The sequence below is a fragment of the Triturus cristatus genome, chromosome 11 (genome assembly GCF_964204655.1).
Source record: "Triturus cristatus chromosome 11, aTriCri1.1, whole genome shotgun sequence".
NCBI classification, from domain to species: domain Eukaryota; kingdom Metazoa; phylum Chordata; class Amphibia; order Caudata; family Salamandridae; genus Triturus; species Triturus cristatus.
The window spans coordinates 136,882,960-136,896,319 of record NC_140594.1 but is presented as its reverse complement, the minus strand read 5'-3'; the positions used below and the strand labels follow the sequence as shown (position 1 = coordinate 136,896,319).

Sequence of the window (13,360 nt, the reverse complement as noted above, 5' to 3'; positions counted from 1 at the left end):
GCAACCACAATGACAGAGTCCGGGGGAGGGTCCCCCCTGAGGAACGCCGGGTCCGAATCAGGAGCCCTGTACTTCTTCTGCAACCTTGAGGGAGCAGACTTCACCACGGCCGGTGTCAAGAAGACCTCCATGGCTGGTTCCTCCAGACTTGGAACCAAAGGGAGGAGGGGGCGTGATAGATGCGCCTTGTGTAATGTCTCGAATATCACAGAGGTAGGGAGAACTGGTACTGTCACTGAGATTCCCAATTTTGCCGCCCCTCTCAGCAGTACATCTTGGAAAGTGGCAATATCATCCACTGGTGAGATTCTAGTAGGCGGTGTTTCCGATAACGTGGGGGAAAGCCGCCCAGTGCCAGAAGAGTCCGTATACCTCGTGCCTCTGGATCGAGATCTATACCTCCGTTGTCCATGCCTTGTGTGAGTGGACGATCTGTGTCAGCTCCGTGACCTCCGGCGAGATCTAGAGCGCGATCTCAGTCTGCGTGGGGTCTTAGGAGCCACTGGTAGCCGAGGAGAAGGCGGGAGCTGTGGCACCGGAGGCAGTGGTAGCGGAGGTGGCGTAGGCTGCTTAGGAGGCGCCACTGGGAGCCGGGGGTCAGGTGGAGGAGGAGGAGGCGTAGGAGGCTTCTGAGACCGCGGCTGAGGTTGCGGCAGGGGGTCCATTGGAGACTCTCTCCGCCCATCACCCCTTGCAGGAGAACCCGGACTAGCTCTGTCCGGACTTCCGTCCACCCTTCTCTTCTTCGCGGGTCTACCCCGGAAGAGGCTGAAGTGAACGAGGGAGAGCGTCCTCCTCTTCTAGATCCACGACTGGATATCGTAATCACTGAAGACGTGTTACCAGGTGATCTTGTCCTCGATGTCGAACTGTGCGTCGACCTCATACGGATTCTCCTCGCCGTTGAACGCAAACGGCGTCCCCTCGACGTCGAACGGTGTCCCCTCGACGTCGAACGGCGTCTTCTCGACGTCGAACGGCGTCCCCTGTCTTTCCTCGACGCTGAGCGCCTTCGTCTCGACGGCGAGCCTCTCGACGTCGACGGTGAGCGACGTCGCCTCGACGGCGATCTCCTTCGCCTCGACGGCGATCTCCTTCGTCTCGACGTCCTTCGCCGGTGTCTCTGCGTCGACGCCGATCCATGATCGACGGCGAAGGAGACGAGCGGGCTCGCTTCGACGGCGAGCGGCGCTGCCTGTGGGGCGCAGTACGACGTCGATGGTGTATCGACGTCGACTGTGAAGTCTTCGACGGCGACCTAGTCCTAGGTCTCGCCGGCCCCTCTCTCGACGTCGAACGTCGAGGACGCCGAGATCCAGAGCCCTGGATCGACGGCGAACACACCGGTGCCGTACCTCTCGCCGTCGACCTCGACGTCGAACGGGATCTTCCGGCCGGTAGGCGTAGTTTCTGCTCTTTTTTCTGCCCGGAGGTCCCTCCAGTGGCTGAAGCATGGGCAGAGGATGGGGAAGGAGATCCTCCATGCCCAGAAGTCCCACCTGTTCTCAGCTTCTCCTGTCCCTGAAGGCGAATCTTCTCTCTGTCCCTCAGGGTCCTTTTGGAGAAGGTCTTGCAGATGTCACATGTAAAGATGGTAAGCAGAGAATACAGACATCATGTGGGTCCGTCTTGGCCATTTTCCTCCCACACTCAGGGCATTTATCGAATAAAGCCATGTTAAGTAAAATAAGAGTGGGTCAAACTGCCCCAAACTACAGGAAGCAGCAGAGAAAGGCTCTAGACGTCGAATGAACAAACTTTTATCTTCCAAAAAACCAATTTTAGTCCAAAACATCCACCCAAAAGGGTAGAGCTCAATGCTCCCGGGTCCTGCTAGCAGGAGCCGGAAAAAAGAACTGAAAGTAACTTGCTTTGGCTGTGCATCCTGGGATACCGGGGGTCTCTGGAGAGTTCCTTAAAGGCACGGTATCCTTTTAGCAGACACATAATGACAGCCTATAGGGCTTGTCTGTCCACCCCTTCCTCTCTATTGTTTAAAGGGATTTTGGTGAAGGGAGTGTGATACAATAACGGAACATGTCAGATGTGAATAAAAATGACATTTAAACTTTATTTTGGCTTTTGTGTTCACTTCAGATGAAGTGCTGGCCAGTGCAGCCATATTGTTATTAGGCTGTATTATTTTGTCTGTCTCTTAAGTGTCTTTGCAGGTTTGCAAATGCAGGACAGCTTAAGAGATATTTTGATTGCTCCGGGGTCCCCGCACATGGGCGGGACTATTCATAGATTATGACTATACACAGAGATCCCCTACTACAGAACTAATGCTGCCCTCTTCCAGACCTCGTCACATATGGGAACCATTTTTTAGCTTGGATCCAGGGTCAGCAGTCCTTGACTGGAGTAGCAAGCATGGGAGACACTCAGACTGCACCACTGGCATGATGTGCTAATATCCTACACTTACCTCTAGACCCTGTTCACCTGCGATGATATTTTAGACCTGTGGTTAAAAGAATGATATACAAATGCAATTTATGCCCTCTCCGCGGAGATCTGTAATGCACGACTATTCTGTTGCAGAGACTTGCTGATTCGTGCGAATAAATAAATGATTGATGCATGTAAATCCTTCTATTAGTGGAGAGTAGATGGAGTGTATGCTGCTCTTAGGAATTGTGTACTATTATAACTATGTATATATATATGCTCCTATATTGGTCAATATCGAGCGGGCTTGTTACAATGTAATGTAACCTCTTTGTTTAAAAATGCCAATAAAAAGAAATAAAAAAAGTCTGTGTATGTTCAACAAATACATTAACACTACCCTCTGATAAGCCTAAACTGCTTGCCCACACTACCACAAAAGAGAGCATTTGAGGATTATTATTTTAAGCCCTGTAACCCAATAAGCGCTGTCTTGAATTTCTACATAATGTACCTCATTTTGGTATACTACATAAAAAGCTAGCTTTCTACAACTCCCAACACTTATTACCCAATTTCCAACCTCACCTCCTTCCTTCATTCTCCCTGCAGCCCTACTGTCTCTCTCCCAGACAGTTTGGTCCACTGGACCCTTCATCTCCCCTCCACCTTGACCTTCCCTTAGTATTTCACACTGGGGCTTAGGTGTGATCACTCTGTCAGTCTTTTAAGTGAATTATGCACCCACTCTTTAATCTTCACTCTTGTGCTCTCCTTCTAGCCCTCCTCCATCATTGCAATCTGTGGAGGCCTTGTGTAATAAGCGCTCATCTACTCTGGTAGCAAAGTTCTCAGGCCGTTGAGTAAGATCATATAAGGTACCAGTGGGAGAAATAAGATATCTTATTTCCTCACATAGCCTGTAGTTGATAGTATGCCTTATGTGCCATTGCCAGGTAATTTTAAAGTAAGGCACTCCAATTTTCTACATCATTCAGACTATCTCGCCATAATCTTAGATACACATGGAATTCTGCTGCAGACGTCAACTGCACAGGTAATTTCGCTTAGTTCCACAACAAAGATGGGCATGCTCAATTAACATTTTTAATGGATTTGTATTAAAAAGTAAACAAACAGGCTGCTCATACAAAATATTTTGTTACACCACTAGACAAATACTGCAGCAGTGGACTGAACTGTATATTGGAGCGGCCTAGTAAGGAGGATATTATCACCTACCGAAAGCTAGAGGCAAACGACTCCACTTCAGATCATCTGTTCGGCTTCGCCTTCCATAGGAATCCACAAAAACGCCAAATTCTAAAGAAAGCAAGATGTATAGACATTGACCTTGTTTATTAACCTAATAATAATCGATGAAGTTCAAAATAGCTACATTCACTTCACAATACATTACTAGTTTACAGACTTCCTAAAGAAAGAAATAGTGACATTTAATATAATTTTTGCAGCATACACCAAGATTCCGGATATTGCTGAATCTTTTTTTTTTTTTTAAATGCTTGTCTCTTTAGGTATCCATAATTTATCATATTTTCCAATAGCCCCAATGCATTTCAGACAAGGTCTCTTTGTCAGGAGATATACTTGACATATTCAAATTAATAAGAAGCTTTGCAGAAGCTTCATGATTAGTGTGGATTGAACACAGTAAGATTTTTGAATGGCGTGTACAAGCACTACTCTGCATCTTCGTTCAATAAAAAATAAAAAAGCCTGGAAATATATCTTGAAGTGAATGTGATTTAGCAATCTTGCTGTGTTTAAGCAGTGCATCTGTGGGACTGACTTGTTAGACGACAAGTGGCTTAATGATGGTTGTAGAAGCACTCAAGAACGGAGATTGCACGCAGATAGCACACTAAACTGGGATGTAGGGATTCATTGGAAAAAAAGTGCAGTGCAAAATTGGAACTTTTTCTTTAGATTTTGGTTTTATGTATGTCAGAACACAACTTTCATTGGCAGAGGCCTGATATGTATTTTACATGTCAGCATTGGCTATGTTTTGCTCAAGTAGGTTGCTAACAGTTATGTTTGTGTCAGAAAGCACAGTAAAGCTTGAAGCTTTGTACATCGAATGCCTGACTTACCATGGAAGCACAGCAGGTACTCCTCTCTCTGCCCAGTTGTATTCACCTGCATGATGGCAATTGGAAAACTATTGGAGGATGAAGCGAAAACAGCAGAGGCCAATGAATGGTCATTTTTATCCAAAAATTCTAGATGGGATAAAAAGAAAGATGGTTAGTGATAAGTTTAAGTTTAATTCTTTCTTTTCAAAACATTCTGCAAGGCAGGGACCTATTACATCAGGTCCTTAACCAGTGGAGCCTCTAATCAGATCTTCTCAAACATGTTGCTTACCTTCACTAACGATTGTATTGGTGAATACTTTCCAAACACAGATTCCTCAGCTTTTGAATCCCCCAGGTACCAGACTTAATTCAGATAACCTTCGCAATAGAGCCTGTGCGCCAGGAAGTAACACTATCTCACTTCATGCTGACTCCGTTCCACCTCTGCATGTGGTGGCACTGAGCTGCATACATGTCCAACTCCTGGGCCTGTGACATCAGTTTATCATTCAGATAACTTTGTGCCTTCAGGCGCGGAGCAAACAAGTTAAAATATTGTCAATGTGTGAAATCTAATTTAGGACCTTTTAACCGAGAATAAAGTTCACTCCACGGGGTGTTGGGTGTGTAGTAAGGCATATGAGTGAATTATCCTCCAGAAAGACTGTTACAGAATGTAGGTAACTTGCTTTTCTGATGGATACTTTTAACTGCACATTCTTTACCTTTTGTATCAATACAAAAGCTGTACTCTCCCCATCAAAAAGTTGTTGGGTCTGAGTGGACTTTACACCAGGAAGTATTGTAGGACCAAGCAACCACAACTGCCCACACTGTGGACCTGATCGCTGCTATGGCATTGCCTGGTGAAGGTATTGACAATTGCTTATCTCGAACTTCTCTAGCCAGGGCTGCATTGGCGGCCTTCGCCCTGGTAGAATGAGCGCAAAGGCACTCAGAAGGCTTTTTTAATTTTGCCAGATCACAGCTCAGCATAAGGCAAAGAACAATCCGCCTCAATAAGCTCAGTTTCTGGACTGTCTTACCTCTCTTTGCACCAGCAAAACTGATGTAGAGTTCATCATCGACCCAGTGCTTTGGAGTCCTATCAATGTAGAAAATAAGGAACCACCAAGGATCTGGCGAAGGGTAGAATGTGTGGAATTGAATGTACTGCACATGAAAAGGCAACACCACTTTTGAAGAAAGGATGCCTGGGTCTGACGCACTAACTTGTATACAGCAGCTGAACAGATTATGCCTTCAATTCACTGATGCAACATGAATACAATAAGGAAAACCATCTTGAGGGTCAAAAGTCTCTGGGTGCAACTATGCATAGACTCAAACATCATACAGATCAAAAAGGAATGAACTAAAGTGATGCATCACACAGGTGACTTGAAGGACAAGTTACTTACCTTCTGTAATGCCTTATCTAGTAGAGACTATCTAGCTGCAGATTCTTTACCTTATAATTATACTCCGGCATCAGACTGGATCTGGAAATTTTTCGTGAGCAGTAGCCCTACACACCGGTAGGTGGCGTTGTTTCACTTTGCGTGGCATCGTTCTTGCTGGAAATTACGTTTGCGGCGCTTAAATAGGCCCCACCCAGACGCACTGATGTCAGTTACTTTTCATGACTTTCCACGCCAGAAGCGCGGAGCCATGAAGTACACTGACCACTAGTGTGGAAAACTAGGGCCCTGAAAGAGGAAAACCCTGTCCCTAGAAATCCATTTACACAGTGTGGAGGATGGGTGGATCGGTAAGGAATCTGTGGCTAGATAAGAGTCTCTACCAGTTAAGGCGTTAAAGAAGGTAAGTAACTTGTTCATCTGATAGCGACGACTAACCTCAGATCCCTTACCTTAGAATAGATAATCAAGCAACACTTCCCCAGAGGTGGATCTGCGGACCAATTTCACATGAGGAAGTCTTGCAGGACCGAACGGGCAAAGTGCCCATCCCTACGGACCTGACTGTCCAGGCAGTAGTGCGAGGTAAACATGTGCAGAAAAGCTCCTTTTGCTGCCTGGCAGATGTCCACGACCAGAGCTCTGTGAGCCAACGCAGGTTTTGCAGCTTTAGATCTGGTGGAATGAGCATGCAAACCCTCATGGTGTTGCTTCTTAGCCAATGCGTAGCAGATTTTGATGCAGAGTACGATCCATCGCGAGATGGTCCTCTTCCGACACACCTGTCCTTTCATTGCTCCGACATACCCCACAAAAAGTTAGACGTCCACCTGGAACTCATTTGTACGGTCAAGGTAGAACGACTACGCTCTTTTTGGGTCAGGACGCTGGAGTCACTCCTCTTCTTTGAAGGGATGTGGAGGAGCATACAAAGTAGGCAAGGTGATGGATTGACCTACATGAAATGGAGAGAACCACTTTCGGAAAAAAAGAAGCTCTTGCATGAAGCACCAGTTTGTCGGGGTAGATATTAAGCTCAGAAGGCTTGAATGACAAGGCCTGAACCTCACTGACCCTTCGGGCAGACATTATTCCCACGAGACAGGCTGTCTTGATGGTAAGGAGCCTGAGTGGACAATTGTGTGTGTGAGGCTCAAAGGGAGCGCACATGAGGAAAGTGAGGACAAGATGGAGGTACCACTGGGGCATTACGAAAGGAGTGGGCGGAAACATATGTTGCAAACATTAAAAAATATGTACAATAGAAGATTAGAAAAAGGAAGGTTGGTCAGGTAACCAAAGAAAAGCAGATTAGAGAAAGATATCCCTTAACAGTGTCCAGAGAAGAGCCTTGCCGGGCAAGGGAAAGAACGAACAAGAGAACCTGAGAAAGGGTGAAGAAGGGGGGGGGGGGGGGGGGGGGGGGTCAATGTGTCTTTCTGAACACCATACCACAAATTGTGCCCAACAGCAGACTTAAACCGTATTGGTAGAGGGATGCCTGGCTGTCAAGATAACGTTACAGACTTCGGGTGAAAGGTCAAAAGTTGTCAACTGACACCGCTCAATCTCCATTCAGAGAGCCCACCAGATGTTGAACCATCAGGGGTATGCCCTGTTGCTCCAGCCATGCCCAGAGATTCAGGGCCTCTTGAGAAAGGGTTCACAAACCCACCTTGCCCTGCTTGTTGTGATATCACTTGGCAGAGTTGTTGTCAGTGAACACTTGCACTAGCCTTCCCTGGATGGAGGGTAGAAAGGCTTTCAATGTCAATCAGATCGCTTGGAGCTCCAAAGGTTGATGTGGAGTCCAGGAATCCGCCAGAGACCGGAGTCCTCTGATCTCCACCTCTCCCAAATGGCCGCCCCATTCCAGGAGTGATGCTTCTCTCACTACTGCCAGATCAGCCTGGGGAAGGTAAAGGGGTCTGCCGTTGATGCAATTGCGGTTCGTAAGCAGGAGTCCATGAGGCCCAGTGGACTCAGAGTCAGTCTCACCAAAATCCAGGATAGAGGCTGAAATATCCGTATCATAGCCTAAATATCCTGGGCTCACCATTTGGGAGAATAGGCCCAAAACTGCACCACGTCCAGAACAGCTCTGATAAAAAGGAAAGTCTGAGAGAGAGTCAGATGTGACTCTGGCATGTTGATAGTGAATAGAAATAAAGGGTCCTCAGTCAGCCTGTTGTAAATAGGTGGCATGGAGGGAGAGGTGGTCTCGAAGGGGATTGAGAAGCCCCTCCACACAATCTGCAAAACCCACCTGTCTGATGTTATGGACTGTCAGCAGGTAGGTGATTGCGAATCCCACACCCACTGGGTGCCCATGATGGAAAACGATGTATCTGGTTGAGACGATTCTAGCCGCAGATTCCTTAATGTAGAATTATCCCCAGGCGTGAGACTGAACCCGGAAAACTTTCTTTGCCCCACCATCTCTGCGCGCCGGGGGGCGGTGCCACGCAACTCCGCCCTGATGTCGCCTGCGGGCGTGTCATCAGCGAGGTCACATAAGCCCCACCCCAGCACGCTGACATCAGTTTTCTTCGGAGAACTTTTCTGCACCACAACGCGGAGCCATCACAAACAAAACTGTAGAGAGTACGGGAACAGTGTGCAAAAAATCTGTGAAATAGAAAAGAGACGAAAGGTGAGGAACAGCACCAGTTGGAAAAGTGCCAAGCACTAAGGTACAATAAGCCATAGCGGTGAAAGCCATAGCAGCGAAAGAGCAGAGCACCGCTCTGAGGAACACCCTTGCCAGCCAAGACGACATCCTCCCAGGAGGCAGAAAGCATGTGAAAAAACACCATAGCAGAAGAGAGAGACTGCAAGCTCAATCCACAACAGCAACAAGCCCGGAACAGAAGAATAACAGCAATCTACCCCCAGACAACACCATCAAGGAGGGCCGTATCCCCTGAGCGAAAAGGCTGAGGTACAGGCAAAACAACCCCCAATGTAGAGGACTGCAAGGGAATCAGAAACACCACGCAAGCAAAAGGGTGAAGAGTAAAAGGAGACCCCTACACTGGAGAAAAAACCAGGGTGGAGGGATGCAGAAGCACACATGAACCAACCAACCATGAATCATAAAGGAAGGGGTGGAACAATCAAGCAGAACGAAGCAACCTGCCTGGGAGGAAGCAAAGCGGACACTCACAGAAGACAAGCCACCCGGAGGGAGGCGAGTGCAGAAAACCAACTGAAGGTCCTCACAGAACAGGGAGGAAGGGCGGGCCATGAAGGAATCTGCGGCTAGAATCGTCTCTACCAGATGGAATATGCTACTTACCAGTATGCATCTGTTCTTGGCATGTAGAGCTGCAGATCTACACACTGTGCATAGATCGCCATCTGGTGTTGGGCCCGGATGTTTGCACTTGTTTTTGTCTTGGAAAGTCTTTGGAAGTCACGAGCTATGTGACTCCTCCTTTGGATCATAGTGCGCATGGGCATCGGCTTCATCCTCAGATTGTTTTTCGCCAGCAGGGAAATGATGGAGCTTAGTAAGAACCAGGAAAGATGCCCATGTGTGGTGTATCTAAGTAAGATCATACTGGAACAGATAAAGGTAGCCGGGGAGGCGGGTGGGCGTGTGTAGATCTGCAGCTCTACATGCCAAGAACAGATGCATACTGGTAATTAGCATATTCCGTTCGAGGCATTTGAGCTGCAGATTACACACTGTGCATAGATTGCAAAGCAGTATCCACTCCTAGCGGCGACCACCAGTATCTGTTGGTGGTTTGAAATAGTGTTTTGAGTAAAGTCTGGTCCAAACTAGCCTGTTGTTTAGTTTGCACATCGACACAATAGTGTTTTGTGAACGTGTGCGGTGTAGGTGTAGACCATGTACCTGCTCTGCAGATATCTTCTTAAGGAATGTTTCCTAAAAATGCCATTGAATCCCCTATCTTTCGTGTAGAGTAGGCCTTAGGAGGAACAGATAATGTACGTTTTGCTTTGTGGTAACAAATCTGTATGCATTTGACAATCCACCTAGCTATCCCAGATTTTGATATGGGGTTGCCCTTGTGTGGTGGTGAGAAAGACACGAATAGTTGTTTGGTCTTACGAAAGGGTTTTGTTCTCTCTATGTAGTATAGTAGTGCCCTTTTGACATCTAAGGTGTGAAGAGCTCTTTCTGCGACTGTTTGTGGCTGCGAGAAGAATACAGGCAGCTCTACAGATTGATTGAGGTGGAAGGGTGAAATGACTTTAGGGAGGAATTTAGGATTAGTTCGGAGAACAACTTTATTAAGATGCATCTGGAGAAAGGGTTCTTGAATGGTTAGTGCTTGTAGTTCACTAACTCTTTGTAGAGAAGTAATGGCTACGAGGAAAGCAGTTTTCCATGTTAAGAATTGTAGCTCACATTTATGTAGAGGTGCAAATGGAGGCCCCATTAGTCTTGTGAGAACGATGTTTAAATTCCACACAGGTGAAGGTGGTACTCTGGGGGGAAATATTCTTTTGAGTCCTTCCATAAAGGCCTTTATGGCAGATATTCTGAAAAGTGAGAGATGTTGTCTATTTTGTAGATATGCTGCAATGGCAGCAAGATCAGTCTGATAGACGTATAGGCTAGGTTGCATTTTTGGAGGTGTAGTAAGTAGCCTATGATGTGTTGGATAGACACATGTAGGGGATTAGTGTTGTTGTTATGGCAGTATATGACAAATCTTTTCCACTTGGCAGCATAGCATGCTCTAGTGGTAGGCTGTCTAGCTTCTTTGATGACGTTCATACAGTCAGGAGGAACGTTAAGGTAACCGAATTATAGGACTTCAGGAGCCAGATCACCAGGTTGAGCTGAGCTGGGTCCAGGTGTTGGATCTCTCCATGGTTCTGGGTTAAGAGGCGTGGAGAGAGGTGTAGTTTCTGGTTCGGAACCACTGAGAGTTCCAGCAGTGTGGTGTACCATGGCTGTCTGGCCCAAGTTGGAGCAACTAGGATGGGCGCCAAGGAGTGTTGCTGTAGTTTGCGCACCACCAGCGGAATGAGTGGGAGAGGCGGAAAAGCGTACGCAAATCTGCCTGACCAATTCATCCATATCGCATTGTCTTTGGACAATGTGTGAGGATACCTGGCGGCGAAGTTTGGGCATTTGGCGTTTTGTTGGGTGGCGAATAGGTCTATCTGTGGTTGCCCCCACATGTGGAAAAATGGTTGAAGAACTTGTGGATGAAGTTCCCACTCATGGATTTGTTGTGTTTGACGGCTCAAGAGATCGGCTATTGTGTTTTGGACTCCTGGAACATGTTGGGCTAGGAGAAAAATGTTCTGAGGTATAGCCCACCTCCATATGCTCTGTGCGAGCTGAGAGAGCTGCAGAGAGTGTGTCCCGCCTTGTTTTTGGATATAATACATGGCTGTCATGTTGTCGGTGCAGACTAAGACAGTCTTGCCTGATATTTGTTTTTTAAATGCTTTTAAGGCTAGGAATATGGCTAGTAACTCCAGGTGGTTGATGTGGAGTAACTTTTGTTGAGGTGTCCACCTGCCCTGCATGGTGTGATGTAGTAGGTGAGCTTCCCAGCCGGAGAGCGATGCGTCCGCTGTCATGACTATTTGAGAAACTGGCTCGAGGAACGGTTGCCCTTTGGAAAGGTTTTTGGTGTTCCACCACTGTAGAGCGCGATGGGTACGACCGTCCACCAACACCAGATCTGTTAGCTGACCTTGAGCCTGGTTCCATTGGCGTGCTAAGCACTCTTGGAGAGGACACATCTGGAGTCTTGCATGAGGCACTATAAATATGCAAGAGGCCATCATCCCTATGAGCTGCATGAACACTCGAGCTGGAAGAGTGTTTTGCGGTTGGAATCTGGTGAGAAGACCTTGGATGCTCGCTATGCGGGCGGGACTGGGGTAGGCGAGCGCTGTGGAGGTGTCTATTGTGGCACCGAGGTATTGTTGCGTGTGGGACGGTTGCAGCTGGGACTTGGCGTGATTTATTGTGAACCCCAGGTTGTGAAGTTGTTGAATAGTGGCGTGTGTGTTGTACACACTGATTGTACGATTTGGCTTTTATAAGCCAGTCGTCTAGATATGGGAAGACATGTATGTGTTGTCTTCTCAGGTGTGCTGCCACCACTGCTAGACACTTGGTAAACACTCTTGGTGCTGTGGTGACTCCAAACGGGAGTACTTTGAATTGGTAGTGCTGACCGTCCACTACGAATCTGAGATATTTTCTGTGAGCGCTGTGAATGGGAATGTGGAAATAGGTGTCCTTGAGGTCTAGAGTAGCAAGGAAGTCGCCCTGGGAAAGCAGAGGGAGGACCTGCTGGAGTGTGACCATGTGGAAGTGGTCCGAATGTTTGTATAGGTTTAGGGGTCTAAAATAGGCCTTAGAGATCCGTCTTTTTTAGGTATGAGAAAATATAGGGAGTAGACTCCCTTGTTTTGTTGGTGCAGGGGAACTGGTTCTATTGCACTTTTTTGTAGGAGGGAGATTACCCCCTGCTTTAATAGTAACAAATGTTCTTGTGACATTGGACGGTGTTTGGGTGGTATGTTTGGGGGGGTAGATGTTAGTTCGAGGCAGTAGCCTGATTGAATGATTTCGTGGACCCACCTGTCTGAAGTAATGTTTATCCAGGCAGGGAGAAATTGGTGTAGTCTTCCCCCGACTGGAGTGGAATAGTCGGCTTGTAAGTGGAGGGAGGCCATGGGGTAGGTGTGGAGGCAGAGCGGAAGTTGTTGTTCTTGCCTCTGCCTTTGCTGTTATTCCCCCTGTAACCAACCCTTTGGTAACCTCTAGTAAAGGTGGATTGTGCAGGAGTTTTGTAAGAGGTGGAGAGGCTATCCGAGGACTAGCCTCGATGGGTACCTCTAAAGGATGAGCGACGAAAAGACTGTCTGGGAGCTTGCGATTGCAAGGCTCCCATAGATTTGGCAGTGTCTGTATCCTTCTTTATTTTTACGAGGGATAGGTCTACATTGGGGCCAAATAGGTGTTGCTCATCAAAAGGCTGATTGCGTATAGTACTCTGTACTTCGGGTTTAAAACCCGATATACGTAACCAGGCATGCCTGCGCAAAAGGACACTGGTGTTGATTGCCCTTGAGGCGGTATCTGCTGCATCTAGGGCACAGCGGATGGAGGTGTTAGTGATGGTCTTACCCTCTTGGATTAGCTCACCGGCCCTGTTTTTGTATTTGTCAGGGAGGTGCTGCATTATGGACTCAAGCTCATCATAATGTGCCCTGTCATACCTGGCTAGGAGCGCTTGGGTGTTCGCAATGTGCCAAATATTTGCTGCCTGTGACGCTGTGCTGTCAGAGGCGTCTAGGAGTTTTGATTCTTTGTCTGGTGGTGGTGCGTCACCTGACGTTTGGGAATTCGCTTTCTTCCTGGCATTAGAGACTACTAGGGAGTCTAGTGGTGCAAGGCCCGTAAGGTATACTGGGTCAGTAGGGGCAGCTTTATATTTT

General features: G+C 47.4%; 1 protein-coding gene across 6 annotated transcripts in view; it reads right to left on the bottom strand.

The window, feature by feature from the left end:
* Positions 1–13,360, bottom strand: part of CIT (citron rho-interacting serine/threonine kinase) — a 1,313,172-nt gene that overhangs the window by 142,674 nt on the left and 1,157,138 nt on the right. For all 6 annotated transcript variants that reach the window (XM_085636268.1, XM_085636269.1, XM_085636271.1 and 3 more), the window contains 2 exons: positions 4,509–4,637; positions 3,634–3,714 (listed from right to left, as the gene is read on the bottom strand). In XM_085636268.1, the coding sequence (XP_085492394.1) occupies positions 3,634–3,714; positions 4,509–4,637 (210 nt within the window). The remainder of the gene's footprint in view (positions 1–3,633; positions 3,715–4,508; positions 4,638–13,360) is intronic.